Source organism: Homarus americanus, unplaced genomic scaffold (genome assembly GCF_018991925.1).
Source record: "Homarus americanus isolate GMGI-L3 unplaced genomic scaffold, GMGI_Hamer_2.0 scaffold31037, whole genome shotgun sequence".
NCBI classification, from domain to species: Eukaryota; Metazoa; Arthropoda; class Malacostraca; order Decapoda; family Nephropidae; genus Homarus; species Homarus americanus.
This window is the reverse complement of record NW_024722227.1, coordinates 2,629,345-2,651,445: the sequence shown is the minus strand read 5'-3', so window position 1 is coordinate 2,651,445 and position 22,101 is coordinate 2,629,345. Positions and strand designations below refer to the sequence as shown.

Below are 22,101 nucleotides of genomic sequence, written 5' to 3'. Positions count from 1 at the left end.
TTGTGAGACTCTCTTCAACTAAATGCTTTTTCTGTGTTTCAAGCAAATTGTTAAGTCATTTTTGAAATTTATTTGCATATTGACAATATACGAAAATATATAACATAGTGATATTCTTCATCTTCTTTCTTCTTTAAGCTGGTTAACACGAAAACCATATTGACATTGTTTTGAATCATAGGGCCTAAAGATCAAAAAAGTATTTCATCAAACCAAACTTCAAAATCATAAAAAACATGAACAGGCATTAAATCAAATGTGTAGCAAAAGATAGCGTATTGGCATCAACATAAACAATTCTTCCACTTTAAAACCAATTGAAAGGCTAAAGTGGAATATGAAATCTAAAGTGTTCAAAAGTAGATCCTAAATCATGAAACTGAAGTTGCCTAATCTGGATTAGGGAAAACAGATGAAAAAATTGATTCAGTTTTACGATATTCCATTTAATGAAAAACCAAAGAATTATAGACAATTTGAGCAGATAACTAGTTCTTCCATTTAGAATTTGAAATTTTCGGGCCAGCAAGGCTGGTTTCAAAATTTAAAAAAATGACATTTTAAGTGTTGTTAGGCATGGTGAGCTGCTAGTGCTTTTTCCAGTAAAGAAGGGCAGTAAGGATTTTTTAGCAGAATGTAAAAACTAATGGAAGAAAAAATTATCTTCACAGCAAGTCATTCAATATGGACAAAACTGCAAGGCTGTTCTAGGAAAAAAATCTCCAAAAAGAACATTCATCTGAAGATGACCCTCTACTACCTGAGCGCAAACCACGACCCGTCTCCGCCTACACTGCTTGGTGCCAGTAAGCTGAAGTTCGGCTGAAGCCTATATCTCTGAAAAGGCAGGGGTGTTCAAGCAACAGAAAGTGATAAAACCAAACTGGGTTTATTGGAGTCAAATGCTAGGGCATGGGTATGCAAGACAGCTCTATGAATGACTGTTAAATCTGTTTGCCTTCTGTCAAGAGCTACCTCTTTTTCATGTATTCCTTCTGAGTTCTTCTCCTCTACCATTGTCCTCTCAGTCAGCCCTGACCTTAGCCATTTGGAGTATCAATTTGACTTTGTGAAAGTGTTGTTTTTACTCCAAACACTACATCAATCATGCAATAATGGACCAGAATGTGATCAACAACTAAGAAGTTGTGCATGAAGAAGAATGTTTGGGTGTCATCAGGCAACTTTATGATCCTGAACTAACACTGAAACAGTTTGGAAGCACAATTCAACATCCTGGGCTGCAAAATTCGTTATGTCAGCATGGCAGGAAGTCTCGCTAGATCCCTCAATTCTTCATATTGAAAGCCTGCTGGCCATCAGTGATCCCTCTGGTCTTACATTTGGGGATTTGAAGAAAAAAACCAAAATTCTGATCGGAGATTTATGTTAATTGATCTGTTTCCGTCTTGAGTATGGAGGATGCGAGAAAAAACTTACGATATCTCATAGGGAAGACTTTACTCCTGGTGACTTGAGGCAACTGGATGAGATGTACAGGTAGAAAGGCTGACTGATGGTGAGAAATTGAAAGTGATGACCCTCTCTCTATTCAAACAGTTGAAGATGTGATTTACTACTGGGAGGATTCGAAGGAACCCAGCTGACGCAGAAGTGGAAAAAAACTATTCTTTGCGCTCCTTCATGAGGACTCAGTGGTCTCCTTCTTTAAACATAAGTTAATGGTGAGGACAGATGCCCCACAGACCACAATTGACACTTTCTTTAGGTAAAGGCAGAGGGAACAAGATGTATCCTCGGCGCTTCCACTTCAAGAAGGAGAGAGGATGACCCTTGAGAGAATCCTTGTCAGTCCAGGTTCTGACATTTTCATGAGAAGGTAGCTCATACCAGGAAAGCAGCCAAAGCCCTTCTCCCTCCACTTCCTTCTCTTCTCCTTCTCCTCCTCCCACACTCACAACTTCAAATGCATCCATCATCATCATCTCGTAGACCTTCTACACACCTCCGTACAAGTATTTATAATCATTGTATACTGTGTGAGAGTCATCATTATGTGTGTGAGCATTGACAAGTTCAGGCAAAGAGAGGCCATTAAAACATTTATTTACATGAAGAATATGTTAATTAAGTGAATGTAGAATGTTTGGAAAATTCTACATGTGACCCTTATAATGTCAGTAATATATACAATAGTAGACCATCTTTTCAATACAGGTAAACCTATATTTCTGATATCCCAATGTACAATAATTTGCTTTAATGATGCTGATATATTAAGACTACTTCCTTATTTGCGATGTAAAGAAATACTTTCATTAACAATATTAGGTCATCTTGCCAAGTCGGCATATGGAACACATCACTCACTTCATTTGTCAGCTGAGGCATCATCTACCTGAATGCTGCCTCATGGCCATCTGGTGAACTACAGTCCATGCAATGTTTCTTCTTGGTTACATGCGTGTAAGAAATGGAGCTTAATGTTTAATGGTCATCATCGGTGGTTTTTTGTGCTTGTTTTTTTTTGTTTTATGCATTACAGTGAGAGGACATCACTAAAGTTCACATTGTACTCTGTTTTAGTGACTGTAGAGTGCTTTCGCTCTGACTATGAAGTGCATTTGTCCTGATCCCCCACCCCAAAAATGGGTGACATGACATTGCATCAGAAGGTCAGTAATGTGAGACCACTAATACCCCACCCTACCTCCACTGCAAATGAGAGAAGAGTTTACATACAATGGGTGAACTCTCATTGTATCAGGTCAGGTCAGTAGCATGAGACCTACTAATCCCCTACCACACCTCCATCACAAGTGTTATAAGACATAAATAGTGGTTACAATTATGTATTACATTCAGGAGATTGGACACTATACTCCTACTGTAGGCTCAAGATGACAGTAGTGATGTATATTATTTTGTTTATTTATAATATATTGTATGTATACAGTGGTGTTTGCATAAATAAATACAGCTCTTGTTTCAGTCAGTGTGGGATCATTGCTTAGAATCAGGAAAGCAGACACAGCTCCATTCACAAGATGCCTCAAATGCCCTTTTCATATACCACCACCCTCTCTTATCTCATCCGCGATTTCTTTCTGAATAACTTGGCCACGTATATTTATAAGTTTATTCTGTATGGTCTTTAAGTATTTTTAGGACACTTCTCAAAGTATTTTTATGGGTTTTATTTCCTGTCTCTGCTCTGAAGTCAGACAGAGCTTGAAAGTTTCCCCTGTTAAAAGATTCAGTGGTGGCATCATCGCTGTGTCCTCGTAGGGCTAGTCCTTGCTTTCCACAAAGGATGATGGTTTTGGTGATGGACCAAGGTATTGACTTGTTAGTTTCCATCCTCCCTGGTTGGCAGATACAACCTGGTCAATCACAGGAGTAGTCTTTCCATGCATTCTTTTGATGAACTCACCCAATACAACTGATGTTTTATGAAGCTCTGAATTATCCTAATGGTCCTTGTATTTTGCTCTTGCTGATGACCAGTCTGTGAGAGGGAATCTGAAAAGTTTATCTAGTTTTAAGGAATTTTTCCCTGTTCTATGACCAAAGTACAGGCAGAACTTACAGAGTTTCTCCATCTGGGATGGGGAATATGCAAGCCAAAGGTATAGATCCAACCAATGAAGCTGGAACGAGCGCAGTTTACCATTTATGATCGTTTTTGTAAACTGGTAGCCATGCTCTGGAATAAAAACATTCTCAAAGTGTTTGTCTGCAACACTGAGAAACCATTGATGGTAGTCTGCTTTCTTTCGGAACCTTAGCTTCTGCTGAAGCTCTATGTTAAGTCACACTGAGTCAGTCTACACTGAGGTTGATGTTCAACGTGGGCTACTGGGGTCAGGCGAGGGTGCAGGCAGGCTGGTGTGGGAGTGGCTGGTGGGTGGAATTTTCCTTAGCATAAGCAAGATTAGCCAAGTCAGGTCATACTCCACCCAGGAGGTTGGGTTCAGGTGTGGAGTCCGAGGAGGTGGGGAAGTGCTGGTGGTGAGGATTTTCCTTGTAAGCGCCAAGATTAGCCAGATGAGATTTGCTTCTCGGTTTTATTGATTGCAAGTAAAAAATTTTTTTTAACTCCAAAATTCTGACCGACTTGAGAAAGTGTAAAACAGTCTAGATTCACCACTGTGGAAAACGGGTGTATATCTGGGAGCCGCTGGCAGAGGAGGGTAAAGTACCCCCTCCCCCAGATGCCTTTAACACTTCCTTATGCACTTTCACCATAGTTCTCATAAAATTCATGTTCATTTGATACCAGGAGTGATAAAATATTATCCTAAAAGAATCAGCTTTCATGAAAAAAGAATCCACTGAACACCATGAATCACTTGTTTACAAAAAGCAAACAGCTGATTGGCTTACCACAATGTCTGTCTTCAACACTTAGTAAATAAGTACAGTACAGTCGAGTATTTATCACCACTTAATAAATACTGTACTATTGTAGTGTATTTATCACCACTAAATAAATACTATTGTGGTATTTATCACCACTTAATAAATACTATTGTAGTGTATTTATCACCACTTAATAAATACTATTGTAGTGTATTTATCACCACCTAATAAATACTATTGTAGTGTATTTATCACCACTTAATAAATACTATTGTAGTGTATTTATCACCACTTAATAAATACTATTGTAGTGTATTTATCACCACTTAATAAATACTATTGTAGTGTATTTATCACCACTTAATAAGTAATATTGTAGTGTATTTATCAATGCATAATAATTAAAAAACTTATTCTGATACGAAACTTATCCTTTTATTTTCAAGTCATATTACAAATTACATACAGTACGTATTGTATTTTTTCTCTATTACTGAAGATGTTATATTAATCATGATGAACCATAAACCATAAGAGGCCAATCATATGAGAATATAATACCGAATCAATAAATAAACCTGACGAATGCGGTAACACCTGATCGGCCCCAACCTGCTTACATACTCAAGGGTTTTAGTTCTCAGTAGGCCTATAGCAAATCTGATTAGACCACTGTACAGTATTCAATAAGTGTTGTTCATTTCATACGATCTTTTTATTAATCTTATCAATTTCTTAAAACATTTTTTTTTTTTTTTCTGGTGATCAGAGCTCCTCGGAGTCTGAAAAAAGCGAATTCCAATATATTAAAGTCCGATTTATCAGGTTTTACTATTTATAACTTCAAAGAGCCATCTTAGCTGGCATGGCAGGGTCACAACTCCCTGAGGTAATCAAAGATGACCCATGTACAATAATTTTCTCAAAACAACTATGCATTGTTATAAGTAAAGTCATCATTTGTATATAAATAATATTCATTTCATGACAGACAGTTCAGATACCCAGCTACATTGGGTTAAAATTCTCATTTTTAAATTGAAATATTATTTCTTCAGGTTGGACCACATATTTGTGTTTTGAAGACTCACATAGACATATTGGCAGACTTCAGCCAAGACACTGTTGCTGCATTGAAGGACCTTGCTGTCAAACACAACTTTTTGATCTTTGAAGACAGGTTTGTATCTGTGATACTTTATTTACAAAAACCTTTTGTAAACTTTGTTTTGTTTAATTTTTTGCCCTTTGAGGTTAGTTAGCATTTTATTATTTTATAAATCTTGTGAGTGTTGAGTGGTACAACTAGAACTAGCTGGGTATATAACTCTGAACTGTGTTGATGACATGATTGATGTTGGAGGGGTTGCTGAAACCTGTTCATTTAAACATTGGAAGTGACTGGAGGAAGTTTAGAGAGTTGCTGCCTTTCTTGACCGCAAGAGAACCTTCCCTTCAAAGGAAAGATGTATGCAGCTGGTGTGAGAAGTGTTATGTTGTATGGCAGTTAGAGGGATTGACATTCACACACTCTAGCAAGCTGAAATGAGAGTGGTGAGGTGGATGTACAATGCAACACTGAAAGACAGGAAACATGTCCGAGCTAAGAAAGTGGCTTAGTATTGAGAGTATATTGGTAAAATTTTGCATAGTTGAGACGGTTTGACCATGTGGAAAGAATAGATGACACCAATTGGGTCAAAAGATGAGTCTAAATGTAAAAGGGAGGAAAGCCAGGGATAGGCCAAGAATGACAAGGGAGTGGTTGTAAGAAATGACATCCGAGTTAAGAACCTGACGAGATTGCAAGAGACCATGCAAAATGGAGAGCTGCTGTCAGGTAATCACAGTTAACCTGCATTACTGTGGAAAATGGCCTTAAATTATCGATGATTATGAGGACAATCCCCACCTACAAAGTATTTTATTTATATTTTTTTCTAGGACTGTACTTACTGTAATCCAATATGCTCTGTTTTGTCATATGGAAATATATTATTTCAGTGTATAAAATTACATTTGTCATTTCTTAATGGTAACTTCATAATAGACCTTGGAAAAACTCTCACGTAGCCACACTCTTGCATATCAAGTAGTTTTGTAGAAATTTTACATCCCGCGTAAATTGCATTTAGGTTGTCTTTTACTCTGACAGATCGTGTTAAGGAAAAGTTAATTAACTGAGAGCTTAAAAGTTTTGGTAATATCCTAGTTCATATATGCAATAAACCCTTGATGATTCCGAAATTGGTAACTCGTATTTCATTTTAACTCTAAATGGCAGTAAAATGCTCTACTGTAAGTTATTTTAAATTTATTTTTTACATAAAAAATTTATTTTACATAACTTACAATATTCCAAGATATGATGACGCAATATCGGAATGGCGTAACGTGTGACCTTATCCTTGGGTCTCACTCTTGCAGGAGCCAACCCACCCAACATCTCTTGCTAGTTCAGCGTGTTAATCACTTGTCCGTGCTCATTTGAGAAAAAATAAATACAAATAAAATCATTTCAATACTCTAATGTTGCTGAGTGGCTGAACTGTGTCATGTTGCCCAGTGGAGCTGATCTTTGTATAGAAAGTAATATATACTGCACTGTACAATACCAGTAAATCTGAGGAATAAATAAAAAATAATACTAACAAATAAATTGAAAAATATTGCATTGCCATCTGGCAATCATTTCCCTACACACAGGACGAGACAGTGAACAGCTGAGATATCCTCCATGCCGCTACCCCCTCCTATTTCCCCTCCCCCCGCTCTGTGTGATAACTCCCACACACATATGAAATGTTTATATTCCATTTGTTTTTTTACTTAAAGATTGTATGTGCATGTAATGAAATAAAAAAAAGCATGTCTACCCAAAAATACTGTTTGAAAAATAACCACTCTGAGTGCTAGCTCTGGCACTGGCATCCTCTCTCACACTGGTTCAGTGAAAACCTCCCAGGCATTTGTTGGTAAAGTTGATGCTGTAAGTGTTTACTGTATACTATACTGTACTTACTGTAGTGCAGTGAGCCCCCCACCACCTTTGGTACCAACCACATGGCACCACAAGCCTGAATTATCCTCATTCATCTCCTGCAGTGCTGGTAAGCATTTATTTTAGTGCAAGTTTTCTGATTATGGTGGGTTATTTGGGCAAAAAAGTTGGATATTGATGTGGGATGAAAGGCCAAGAAGAAAGTGCCTTGATAACTCGGAATGATTAGACCCCCATCTATTCCGAGTTATCAAGGGTGTACTGTGTCTGTCAATTTCTTTAGTTTTGTTAGATGTATTGATTTTTCTTTTACAGAAAATTTGGTGACATTGGGAGTACAGTAGCCAGCCAGTACTCAGGTGGGGCGTACAAGATTGTAGACTGGGCGGACCTGGTAACTGTTCATGGTTTGCCTGGTGATGGAGTTATTAAAGGTGATACTTATAATTTTTCCATAATTAATTTTTCTGGAGAACTTCTGTTACAAGTTATTTGTATGTAGAGAAAAAGTTTCAGAGATAAATGTTGTGTAATGTGAATAGTTGCTTGAGTTTAAAGTTAATGTTCAATATTCCTAACCTAGAGAGAAGATGTAGAAATGTGCAGAAAGTGCACTTGCATGTGTTGACAGAAGAATTAAGTTTTCCATTTTCTCAGTAATACAAGTGTGTTATAATCAAGAATAAATGCACTCTCTCCCATCATTTGCTATTATTCCTTTTATTCTTGCCACTGAAAATAGATTTGTTCTGCTTTCATATTTCACATCCACATCACACATAACAGTGTGATGCCTGAAATTGCTAGTTGAAAAATAACTAACGCAGCTCACAGCTTGACCTGGTAGGGGAGGCTGAGGTCCCAATGCCGCACTCCCCTCCCATTCCCCTTCCATAATCCACACTAACTTCTGCTGGCATAATAAATGTTTATTTTTTACCTTTTTTCTCACATTTTGTATGAAAGATTGTGTGCATGTAACAGTAAAAGAAAATTGTGTAATGTGTTTCTATCCCTGCCTTTTGATAAGTTCCACACATGTAAGAAATGATTATTCCCAATATGTTTTAGACCTTATAATAATTTTATTATTATTATTATTTGCACATTTTTGTGTGAAAGGGTATATCTGCATGTAACAAGTGTTACAAAAATTTTTACAGTAAGCCCTCGTTTAATGTCGGGTTTACGTTCCTAAAAATGCGATGTTATATGAAACAACGTTAAGCAGATCAATTTTCCCCATAAGAAATAAACAAAATACGGGAGTTATGTTCCTGAGCCTCCCTTTGTCCCATGAAATACTTTACATAGACAGAAAATCATTGCCATTTCTATAGAAAATAGTGCATACCGGTACATATACAACTACAGTACTAAGTTTGTATTGGTACTCACCGATGTGCAGAGGTGGTAGAGCAAGTGTGTGGTGGGTAGTGAAGCAGAGGAGGCGGATGGCGGGAGGGGAGAAGTATGGCGGGAGAGGAGGAGGAGGGTGGTGAGTCACTGAGATTCTGCACCAAGCCGAGAGAGCGTAGCGCGGCCAAACAAGAGAGGTAAAAAGTAGTCCGTGGCGATGGAAAATGATGATGTACTGAGTCATCGGGACGTTAAACGAATTAGTGGTATCTACCCGATATTACTTGTAGTGACAGCTGGGTGATCACAACTTACTACTGTACATGTACATAACATGTAAGATAAATGAAAATAAAACTATTTTGCATAAATTTATTGTTTTTTCTATAAATTATTTCAGTTATTTAGACATTATTTAATCATTATAGCAGCAGGATATAAAACTTGTTTGAGTTCTTCAGAGTCTCAGGAGCAGAACCTATTTTCCCCCATAAGTTATTAATATCGATATACGATCGATCACTTGATGATGGCTTTTTGAGGTCCTTAAACCCTCATCCTATAATGGTCAGCACCTGTACAGGATTACCTCACTATTCGCAGCCCCACTTATCCGCAATTGATATTTTAACACCTCTATTCAATATTTGCAAAGCATAACCCTCTTACCGGTATTCGTAAAGAAAAATTACGATACCCTACAAGTAATATTTTAAACTGCACAGGCTAGCCACAGCTCTCATATTCCTCTGTAAGGCCTGCTTCACACAAGCATGTTTTTTCCCTTGTGTGAGGACCCTCGCGGTTTAGAAATTAATTAAGTTCAAGGGAACTTACACAGCACACATGTGAAAATTCATGCGCGGGAGATGCTTACTCCATGCTTGTACCCGTACAGTACTTCCAAACTGTGGCTTAAAAAAACACGTTGAGATTTCTAGAATTCTGCATGTGGCAATGGTAAATGCTTGTTTAAATGTTTACAGACATATGCAAATGCCATACACTCATTCAAGCACACATGCACACTCGGGCACTCGCTCACACATAGTGTTCTTTTGTATTATTTTTAGGGTATTGTAGTTATTTTATTGCATTATATGGAGTGTACCTGTACTGTATATTGAAAAATATGTTGCTATTAAATAAGAAATATGTAGAGCATGGGTGTATGTGTGTGTAAAATGAATGTATGTGTGGACTTGGCACGTCTCCAAGGAATGTACCTATTGCTACATCCCCTTTGCTTTGCCTCTACCACTCCAAGTTGTGATACTGTATTGTAATTTTTTAACTCCCATACTGTGAAAACTTTTGAAGAAAATTCAAGATATTGAACTTACTAAGGAGTGGCGTATTGAACTCTGAAGTTGCGTGTTATTTGCCTTTGTATAAAATAGGGATTATACATTCATATATACAGTATTACCCTGCTTTACACGGTTTCACTTTCCGCGATTTCTGATTTATTCGGTAGCTTGCCAGAACCGGACTTTCACTTTCCGCGGTGCATCTCTACTCATATACGCTTGAAGTATAATGTTTTTTTTTTATTTAGCTCATAAAATTCATACAAATTACCCGGCCAGAATATAATTTACATTGCTGGAATTCTTACAATATGATGATCATTTTGAATATAAACATCATGGATTTTGCATTAGACATACAAATTTTAGATCTAATGTAATAATTTGGTTTACACAAAGCAAATATTTTATATTTTGTGCAAAATATATGATGTTTACATTCAAAATATTCCCTGACCTGCAAGGAATCCAGAAATGTCAATTATATTATCCTAACTTTAGTCTGAGGTATTATTTATTACTAAAAGTTAAAATTTAGTTTTTTCACCCAACATTTCTCTGGTAGGGAGGGAAGGTGGGGGGTGGGGGGGAGGGGTGGGACCGACCGACCATCTGGCGCAGTTGGAAGAGGGGGGGAGGCAAGTTGGGGTACTTTGATTGACAGATAGTGTCGTGAAGAATATTTTTTTTTTATTAACTGGAAATATTTGTTTTAGCTCGTAAAATTCATACAAATTACTGGACCAGAATATAATTTACATTGCTGGAATTCTTACAATATGTTGATCGTTTTGAATATAAACATCATGGATTTTGCATTAGACATACAAATTTTAGATCTAATGTAATAATTTGGTTTACACAAAGCAAGTATTTTATCTTTTGTGCAAAATATATGAAGTTTACATTCAAAATATTCCCTGACCTGCAAGGAATCCAGAAATGTCAATTATATTATCCTAACTTTAGTCTGAGGTATTATTTATTACTAAACGTTAAAATCTAGTGTTTCACCCAATCATTTCTCAGAGAGGTAGGGGCCAGTGAGCTGGGAAGAGGGGGGGGGATTTGAGTCCATTATTTGAATGGACATTAACCTGGCGACTGTATTTCTCTTAAATATTAATTGTGTGAGCATACCATCATAAAATTTAGATGTTATTTTTACTACAACATAGGTATTGTGTCGGAAAAAGTGGAGTTTGGGGGTCGGGCCAGTCTCTGTTGGAATTAATCCCATATGTTCTGTTGTTCACTTCACGCGGTTTTCACTTTCCTTGGTACCCTGTGGGTTCAATTGACCGCGTAAATCGGGGTACTACTGTACAGGGGTCTGAGTATACACAAATTCACACTTATGCAGGGATCTCAGGAACGTATCCGTCGAGTACTCTGACACCCTACTGTACATGTATATTTGTGTGCATCTACCCACAATTTGTTATCAATGACAGTTATTTATTGCATAAAATGTCTTTTGCATCATTAGACACAAGTACTGAAGGTCTTTTTTATAAAAAAAAAATTCAAACGGGGGTACAGCTATCTACTTAGGATTCACATCAAAAGGGTTAATCACTTGGTCATCCTACAGGTCTGGCATCTGCAGTCAATGGACGTACCCGAGGCTGTGTTTTGGTCTCGCAGATGAGTTCCTCAGGGACCCTAACATCAGAGGAATACATCAAGAGTAGGTTCTTATGTTTGTTCTACATACAGTATGTGTGAATTTTGAAGGAAGTTAGAGAAATAGATATTTATTCACTAAAATTTTCATGCAAATTCATATTGCTTTACCATTTACAGTCAGCCAAAGAAAATTTGATCCGAGAATCTTGTGGCAGCCCTCGTTGTACTTGAGTTGCCAATTCATTAATATAATTTCTTCGTTATTTAAGCAAATATACGAACATTTGGAAACTTTTCATTATCTTAAATAATGATGAATAGTTTATTATTATAAAAATGTTACCTTTGTTTTGTTCAATATTTATCCTGACAGTGATACAGCCGAAAATAGATCCACCAATCACAATCCCCATTACAAACAGCCTTCCTTCACCAAGTATTACCAGATAAAATTGCAAGTACGAAACCCAGGGTGGAGTTGGATCTTCGACTGAATGTACATGCAGCTAATTTCCGTTGGTGTCTTTTCTGGGGTTGGGGGACTACTGGTAATCAGTAACAAAGAAACAACAAAACTGCAGTACTATAGATATATAATTTTGTGAATAAATGTGATAAGGTACTATATTTTGCTTACTTTTTATGATATTGGCGAATTATTTTCATTAATAAAACATTCATAAGCCTTTTATTTTGCTATAGCTTCATGAGCTATGTATTTTAAGTTTTTAATTGTATAACACTGTTACTGGATTTAATATACGGTACTCGAGTAAATTATTCAAGTCCTTTATAGTTGCAAAGAAAATATGGTTTTATCAATATCAATTCATATACTGTATTTGATTTGGTATTGATAAAAAGTAAGACTTCTGTGGAGCACATATCACTAAATGATAGAGCCGCAAATACTAGTACTGTACTGTAATGAGGATATACTGTACACTATTTGTTTCCGTTACTGTATTAAACAGAAAACATTAATAATACACTTTCCTTTAATAATAAGCAAAACCGTTTTAGTAATACAGTAAGTCCTCGCTTAACGTCGGGGTTATTTTCCTAAAAATGCAACGTTATATGAAACAACATTAAGCTGATCAGTTTTCCGCATAAGAGATAGATAAAATACGGGCGCTACATTCCTGAGCCTCCCTTTGCCCCATGAAATACATCACAGTGGTCCCTCGATTAACGAACACAATTGGTTCCACAGAGTCGTTTGTTAACCAAAAATTTCGTTGACCGAATCTATTATTTCAATGGGATATTGAGTAATTGGTTCCAACTCACAGAAAAAGTACATACAAAGTATAAACAAAATACAGTACAGTACTGTACACTTACTCTGATGTGTGTATGTAAAATGTTGCTTGTTGATGATGATGATGGGAATTAGAAGTAGGGGAGGAGGAGAAGGAAGAAGAGAAGGAAGTAGGGGGAGGAGGAGAAGGGAGAAGAGAAGGAAGTGGGGGTGGAGGAGGAGAAGGGAGAAGAGAAGGAAGTGGGGGTGGAGTAGGAGAAGGGAGAAGAGAAGGGGGTGGAGGAGGAGGAGGAGAAGGGGAGAGAAGGAAGTGGGGGTGGAGGAGGAGAAGGAAGTGGGGGTGGAGGAGAAGGGAGAAGAGAAGGAAGTGGGGGTGGAGGAAGAGAAGGGAAGCATTTTACTGCTACTTGGAAGGCGAGTCACCTTCCATAATAATGTCAGGAACCTCTGGACTGACAGATTCTATAACATGAAAATCCTCTCTTCTTTTTGGAGAGGAACACTGAGGGGACTCATCTTTCTCATGCTGCTTTTTAGAGAAGAAACTGTCAAGTGTTAGTTGTGTGGCATTTCTCCTGATCATTAGCTGGTTCTTGAAGAAGGAGACCACTTTGTCCTCCATGGCACACAACATAGGTTCTGTTGTTTCCACATCAGGGTGCCTTGAAGCCAGTTTCCTAAACATCTCCCAGTGGTGAACAACATCTTTTAAGTCTGAAGAAGACATATGGTCATCTCTTTCCTTTTCCTCCTCACCACTGTCTGTTTCAAGCATCTCATCCAGTTGTTTCAAATCTTCAGGAGAAAGTTCCTGCTCATGAGACATCACAAGCTCTTCAACACCTTCCTCTTCCACTTCGAGTCCCATTGACTGACCAATGGACACAATCTCCTTCCCCAATTCTGCTTTTTCCTGAAATCCCTCAAAATCATGGACTGCTGGTGGCCACAGTGCTTTCCATGCAGAATTCAGGATGTTGTATTGCATCTTCCAGAACTGTGCCAGTGATAGATCAGGATCAGTGGTAGTTGCCTGATGACACCTTTTGAACATCTTCATGTACAGCTTCTTGAAGTTGCTGATTACATTTTGGTCCATTGGCTGCATAATTGATGTAGTGTTGGAAGGCAAAAACGAAACTTTGACAAAGTCAAATCGAGCCTCCAAAGTGCTGGCAAGTTCAGGGTCATGACTAGGGGCATTATCCAGAAGGAGAAGAGCTTTTAAAGGAAGTTTATTGGTGGTGAGGTAACTCTTCACAGAAGGGCAAAACACCTCAACTGCCCATTCATTAAAGAGCTGTGTAGTAACCCATGCCTTGTGGTTCGTCTTCCAATAAACTCCAAGTTGTCCTCTTACTTGTTTGAACACCCTGGGGTTCTCAGAGTGGTATTCGAGCATAGGTTTCAGTCTGAATTTCCCTGAAGTATTGGCACCAAGCAATAGAATGAGACAGTCCTTCATGGGTTTATGCCCCGGTAAAGCAACTTCATCTCTGGTGATGAATGTCCTTTTGGGTATTTTCTTCCAGAACAGTTTGGTTTCATCCACATTGAAAACTTGCTGTGGAAGATAATCCTTTTCATCCATCAGTTTCTTGAATTCTACTAAATTTTTCAGCTCCTTTAACCGCACTGGCAGCTTCACCATGCCTAACATTATAAATGGCAGTTCTTTTCTTAAACTTATCGAACCAGCCCTTGCTGGCTTTCAAGTCTTCAAACACGGTTTCAGAAGAACTAGGTTGATCTTCCTTCAAATGTTCATAAATTTCCCTGGCTCTTTCACAAATAAATTCAGTAGAAATGGAATCTCCTTTCATTTGTTTTTCTTTAATCCAAATAAGAAGTAACCTCTCTGTTTCTGCTATTAATGATCTACCTTTAAGCACTCTGGTAGAATTATCTCTCACTTTCACTGCTTTAAATTTGTCTTTCTGAACAATAATTGTAGATACAGTTGATGCCGACATGCCATATTTTTTACTCAGTACATTGGTTCTAATGCCTTCTTCATGTTTCTTAATAATTTCCTGTTTCACTTGAATTGAAATTGCCTTTCTAGATTTCTTTGGACCTGTGCTTGATATAGTAATTTCACCAATAAAATTTTAAGTTCACTACCTGTAATTAAAGATTATTTCATTTAAATCAACGCTGCACTGTGCTATATATTATCAATATGTTAACTAAATTTCAGAATGGCCAATAATTTTAATGCAAAAATGTAAAAATATTCAAGAGACCAACAAACTCCATGTTTTCTCCACTGTAAACAAAGTTAAACAGAGAAGCTTTGGCGGGTGAGTCAATCAGCTGGTGGGCGCACAAAACTGTACCCTATACTGTATACATCATCAATATGTTCACTAAATTTTAGGATGACCAATAATTTTAATATAAAAAATGCAAAAATATTCAAGAGCACAACTTTCTTGATATTTACTCCACTGGAAACGAATGTAAACATAGAACCGATTACTGTATTGGCGGACTAGCAAATTCGTTAACCGAAATTTTGTTACAGTAATTGGATCGTTCGTTAATCAAGGGACCACTGTACATACAGTATACAGAAAATCATTGCCATTTCTATAGAAAATTATGCATATATATACAACTACTAAGTTTGTTTTGGTACTTACCGATGGGTGGAGGTGGTAGAGCGAGTGTGGTGGGTAGTGAAGCGGAGGAGGTGGATGGCGGGAGGGTTGGAGTACGGTGGGAGGGGAGGAGGAGGGTGGCGAGTCACTGAGAGAGCGTAGCGCGGCCAGACGAGAGGGTGGTGCACTGTAAAATGTACTACAGTACGTGGCGACGTAGTACCGAAACAACGTTAAGTGGGAGACGTTAAGAATGGACTTACTGTACTGTATCTTCCATTGCTACCTTAAGCAGAAAAATCCGTTCAATTTTTGTCCATTATTGTATTAAGCAGAACAGTCTTATCAGTGTTTCTTTCATATCTGAATTAAGCTGCATAATCTTAGTGAATATGAAGTTTTACAAAAGTTTTCTGAAGATTTAAAGAAGGCAAAAGACACTGTGAAGTTTAATGAATGTATGTCAAATTATAATGGGTTATTTTAACCCTTAAAGCCTGGGCGACTTAAGACTCGCCAGACCCCCTATGCTGACAGATTTCGGCGCCCCAAAAAATAATATAATAATAATAAAAAATCTATTGTCACCTTAAATATGGGTTAATCAAAATAAGAAAAAAAAACAGAGGAATGTGCTTACATTCAACTTTCATTGTAGCATGGTTTGAGAATTGTCTGTTAATGAGCAGTGTGGAGTAATGAAAGATGTTTTGTTTGAAACTGCTGCACACAGCCCAGAGTGAGTGGGAAGTGATGTTGACACACACTTGCAACACAGTTCTTAATTGAAGTCACTTTTATGTCATATTTCTATCTTACAGCTACTGTACTACAAAACACAAAATATTTCTACTTTTCTCTCAAAAGAACTATAAAATACTGAACAAATGTTGAAGGGCATGCATCCATCACGATAGTCGGTGGGTAGATGACCACGAGTCTTGAGAGACAGATTACGCGAAAGATAAGTTGCCAATTAAACAAAGTAGAGGAACGTCACCCGGGCTTTAAGGGTTAATGCAAAATTAGGGAAAGGGAAAGAAGCACTAGAAGTAGGGCCATATGTGTTGGGTATTAAAAATAAAAGGGAAGAAAGATTAATTGACTTTTGTATGGTCAGCAAGATGGTAATTCCAAGTACCTGTACTTAGCTTCAACTTCACCCTAGGTATCTTAATCCAATGATATCTCCCAGGATAATGTAAATTATGTTGTCAGGAATCAAATACATTACATATTAATTTTGAAAATATCCACAAATTTGGTAACCGAAACCAAGTGGCAGATTATAGGTCAGACCATATTCCAATAATGAGTTTAGCGGGGCATTGGAAAAAATGGATGAAAGTGTGTGTCCTTTTATGGTACCACTTTTGCTGGATTGTAATGTTAACACACTTTTCTAAGTTGAAGCCATTCAAAATCTTTTTTCATAAAATTTTTGGAGACTGCATGTTTGGATAATTTATGTAGCAGCAGTGATAACATCCAAGGGAGTATCAACAGACATTGCTGCAGAAATTGACTGTGTAACCAGAGTATGTAATCCTATTCTAGGTTGTGGAAAGATGGCTGAGAATCACACTTCCTTTGTTGTGGGGTTTGTGTCACAGAGCAGCATCAGTGGGGACCCTCGGTTTATTGTATTTACTCCTGGGGTACAGCTGAACAAAACTACAGATGGACTTGGACAGCAGGTAAGATTGTTCATTTGGTACAGAATCATTATTATAATTATTTCTTACTTTTTTTTGGGTGGGGGGGGGCTTAGTCAAGGATACTATACTCACTTTACACTAGCTTGGCCCATAAGCCACGCCCTCATTTCTATAAGCGAGCTGATTGGTTCATATCAAATGTTTGTTTTGCTGTGTATTTATTCATACTACTGTGTTCACTATTTATTATCAGACCTGTTGTTCTCTATAATAATGTTAAAAATTAAAAAATTAAAATGGTTTTAAGGCACTAGCACATCAAAGAGGATGTTAAAATTTTTTACATGTATATAACAAACGGTCGAAGTCAAAGTCAAAAGTTGCGTTCGGATGAAGCCTATCTATTATTTCTTTGTTGAGGTTACTACTGTACTCTCTTTGAGCGTTAATCAAATTGTATCCCACCTGTCGCATAGCAAAACTAGGAAGTTAGTGCAAATTTTAGAGCAATACGAGTACCTCTGGAATGCATCTGTCATGCTAAGTGGGGTTTCCCTATACAGTACCTTGATATTTAATGTAATAAAACAAAGAAATTTGCAGCTTTAATGCTCATTTATAGTTATTCCTTATTTCAGTTTATACTTGTCAACAGCACTGGTTGATTGGCAGCTACAGTACTGTACTTAACATTAATAATATACCCATTACTGTAATAATCAAATTATAGATCTTATCCAGAATGCAATTCAAGGCAGTGTTTGCTTTTATAACTCCTTTCATAAGTCCTTTAGGTACAGGATTCAAACCAGTTCAAAGAATCACCTTCCTATTGCTGAGCCAAGTATACAGTAATACCCCGCTTTACGCGGTTTCACTTTCCGCGATTTCGCATTTACGCGGTACCTCGCCAGAACCGGACTTTCACTTTACGCGGTGCATCTACTCATATACGCGGGAAGCGGCACGGGCAGGATGCACACAAGGTCGCCCAGTCATCAAAACATTACCGAGTTCTTCACCCGCCACCCACCACAGCCGGCCCAAGTCAGTGATAGTGAGGATATGGACTTATATGGACTTTGAGGGGTTTGACGAAGAGGCCCTGCAAGCCTATGTGGTGGATAGTGATACAATTGATACAAGTGATACAGGTGAGGGCCAATAATCTGCCCTCTGTCTTGGAACCAACCCCCCCATCCCTGTGTGTCCAGCCATCTTTTCTACTAATGTAAGTGTTAAAAAAACTAATATTATTGATATTTCTCGTAATTATTAATTGTGTGTGCATACCATCATAAAATTAAGATGTAATTTTTACTACAACGTAGGTATTGTGTCTGAAAAAGTGGAGTTTGGGGGTCGGGCCAGTCTCTATTGGAATTAATCCCGTATGTTCTGTTGTTCACTTAACGCGGTTTTCACTTTCCGCGGTACCCCATGGGTTCAATTGACTGCGTAAATTGGGGTACTACTGTACTGTATTCATAGATTTCTGTATACTGTATTTTTAATAGGCATAAACATTGAGTGGAAAAAGGCCCCTTAAAATTTTTGCCATTTATGGTTATGTTCTATTATTATATAAATGTGACTATAAAAATGGGCTAGCTTGCTTTGGAGATGGTTTATGGATATGACAACACAATGATAAGAATATTTATTGATTGGAGCAGTTAAGAATGACTCTTCACCTACAGTATACTGTAAGTACTGTAAATAGCTTGATTTTACGATACTGTATTTTTAATTGATGGCGTGCTCTTTGTTGTACTTCTCAGTATGTGACGCCTCGGGCAGCTGTGTTTGAACGAGGTGCAGATGTTATTATTGTTGGGCGTGGGATCACACAAGCCAGTGATCCAGTTGCTGCGGCCAAGAAGTATCGAGAGGAAGCATTTCTTGCTTATGAGGAACGTGTATCAATTCAGTAAAAACAACTTTTTGAGGTTATTATTATTAATGCAATAAGTCCTGTTAGTGCTGAAAGTATAAGAACCTGAGTATTACAAAGTTTGTGAACATTTTCCATTAAATATTCATCAATGTGTTCATGATTATAAAATAATGGTATTAATTAGGTAACATTAGTTGTTGGTCTTGATTAAAATTTGCCTCTGAAGTTGCACAAATACGGTATTCACTTGCTGTTAGTATTGCCCCTACTCTTTCAGTTTAATTACTCTCAAAGTTTAGACCTTGATAGAGTAGATGTATAATCTACAAAAATAAATAAATAAAGTGCATTGTTCATGTAATAAAGTCCTGTGAAATGTAGGGGGAATGTTGTTGATCTTAAATTATAATACAGTGCAGTGTATTACTGTACTGTATATCTAACAACATAATTATTAAAGAGAATGTTGTAAAAGTTAACAATTGTGATTTAGGAATCTTGAGAGCCTTATAATTAAATATTTATATACAATATTTATAATATATTTTTTCTGTACTGTACTTTCTTTCAGACTTTATTAGCATACAGTATTCTGGAGAGTAATATAAGTTAAAAAAAAAATCTGTTTCCAATGTTATTTTTGTAAATTTTTAAATGAAAAACTCTCCATAACATTTCAAAATTATTAAACCTCACAATATCAAAGACTTGTATGATCAACTTGAATTGTAACTGCATTACTTTTATTGTCTCACATACAGTATACTTAAGGAGACTTATTTACTGTATATTATGCAACACTCAGTTGGTATTAATGAAACACTAAAAGGGGAGTAAAACCTTCCAACCCTAGCCATCAGGGAGGGGAGTACTACCCTAGCCATCAAAGGGGGGAGGGGGGAATACAGCCCTATCTATCAGAGAGGGGAACACATTCAAAGTCAAGATAACAATGTTTCTCACTGGTTTCTATGGCCCAGACTTATCCTATTCCTCTTCATTTGCAATTAAATGGGTCAGTTTTAACCTTTCCCAGTCAGAGGAAACTATTCCCACTTTATAAAGATCATCGGAGTTGTCTATTTCTATCACCCTGTCCGGTTGAGCCTTCAGCCATGCCACAACTTTGCCATCTCTCGTTATTGCATTATTCACTTCTTGTTGCTCTTTCACAATTTTCAACATTGCTGCTCTCATCGGGGTAAGATCTTCATTTAGGAATATCTTCTCTTTATTTTTCAACTGCTTTCTTCCTTAACAATTCATTTCTCTTCTTACTTTGACAAAGTCTCACAATCACTTGTTGCTCCCCATTCCTTGATCTGCCCAGGCAATGTACCACTGAGATATCTTCTGGTTTCAGACCTACACCTGTATCAGATGCTAAATTTACCACTTTTCCTTCTAAGTCTTCTTCAGTCTCCTCTACTCCTCCTTCCAAACCAACGATGCATATATTTTCTCTTCTCTGATACTGCTCTAGTTTGTCATATTCATATTTGTTCCAGAGTGCATGTTTCTGCGCCTGGCTTGATCTCTTGTTCGTGCTATTAAACACTTCCATTACTTTTGTGTTCGCACTTGTCACTGCCACCAACACTGCTACTCCCATAGCTTTGGTGATTTCTGGCATAACTTCTTCGGCAAGATCCTCGACTCTTTTTGTGGATTCTTTACCCTTCTTTGTGAAAACAGTTGTCTTTAGCTCACCCTCTACTTTCTCATTTACCAATGCCTCAATATCCAAGTCAATATTTATTTCCTCAGCCATTTTCTTTTCTTTACTGTGATTTTCTGTTTTCTTACCAGCTATTAATAGTTATGCGCAGGGGTATACTGTACTGTATAAAGGTGACGTGGTTAATCAAAATATCAGTTCAATTCGCCTTTACACATAATTTTAGCACTGCTATTTCTGAAAATCAAGTTTCTATATTTCTGTACCTTTCGGTAACCCTCTGTATAGTTCATTGGCGAATTAAACTATAATACCTTGTGAATTTCCCTTGAAATGTGGAGCTGTCCTTGACACGTCCAACCACAGCAGCAACAACAACGTGCGCACACAGCAAATGTCATACTCAGGCTAGCAATCACAATAATACGGTTCCTGCAAGCGTAAAAATATTTAAGATACACTGTACACTGTAGGTGAATAATGGCAATTTACTAATGCCAATAGTTTATTATTAAATATATTGACAAGTAAAAAAAAATCAAACTTCATAATTATTGTACATAATAAGCAAAGGATGTTGCACATTGTATTAACAATATATGGCAGTACGATGTACTGGCAGTATACGGCAACAAGCACAAGAACTATCGGTACACAATTAAAAATGGTTATCTTATTTCGCCTAAAATAATACAAAATAAACGATGCTCAAAGGTAGAGTAAATAGTGGATTGCCAATTTAGAACATTCAATAAACAGTGCAGTACTTTATATTATTAATGATAGTACAGCTAGACCCCGACTTACGACGGGGTTAGGGACCCAAATCCAGGTCGTAAGTCCGACATAGATGGGGAAAAAAAAATTTAAATAAAAAAATCTACAATGAAATACAATACAGTAAAAGTAATGAATAATGGATACATTACAGTGAAAGTAATAAATATTGAGGAATGGATAGTGTGACTGAGCACTTACCTTTAATGTAGTCAGCTGAATGCACATGGGGCCCCCATAATTTTCTAATTACAGGTATACATTAGACTACATTAACTGGAAACGTTTCGGTATAGAAAATGCGTGTGTCATTTTGAAAAAAAAAAAATGGTCACAACTGCGGCAGTCGTAAGTCCCGACGGTCGTAAGTCGGGGTCTAGCTGTACTGTACACTGTGTTGGCAGTACTCGGGTGCTGGTAAATTATTCATATATTTTATTTATAACTAAAAATGTACTTTAAAAAGTTGCTTGAAAGTAAAGTTAATATTTAATGCCAATGTAAGCCATTCAAGTTTCAAAATCCTTCAATACAGTTAGTTAAAACTTGTTTTGGAAATTAAGTTGCAACCCAGTATTGAGTGACTGAGACTTACCAATAAG

The 22,101-nt window shown here is 37.2% G+C and overlaps 1 protein-coding gene across 2 annotated transcripts in view; it reads left to right on the top strand.

Moving 5' to 3' along the window:
• LOC121862288 (uridine 5'-monophosphate synthase-like) overlaps positions 1-19,095 on the top strand; it is a 44,551-nt gene extending 25,456 nt beyond the window's left edge. For both annotated transcript variants that reach the window (XM_042360420.1, XM_042360419.1), the window contains exons 7-11: positions 5,382-5,503; positions 7,640-7,758; positions 11,588-11,683; positions 17,047-17,186; positions 18,929-19,095. In XM_042360420.1, the coding sequence (XP_042216354.1) occupies positions 5,382-5,503; positions 7,640-7,758; positions 11,588-11,683; positions 17,047-17,186; positions 18,929-19,081 (630 nt within the window). In that variant the 3' untranslated portion in view covers positions 19,082-19,095. The remainder of the gene's footprint in view (positions 1-5,381; positions 5,504-7,639; positions 7,759-11,587; positions 11,684-17,046; positions 17,187-18,928) is intronic.
• Positions 19,096-22,101: the final 3,006 nt, after the last annotated feature.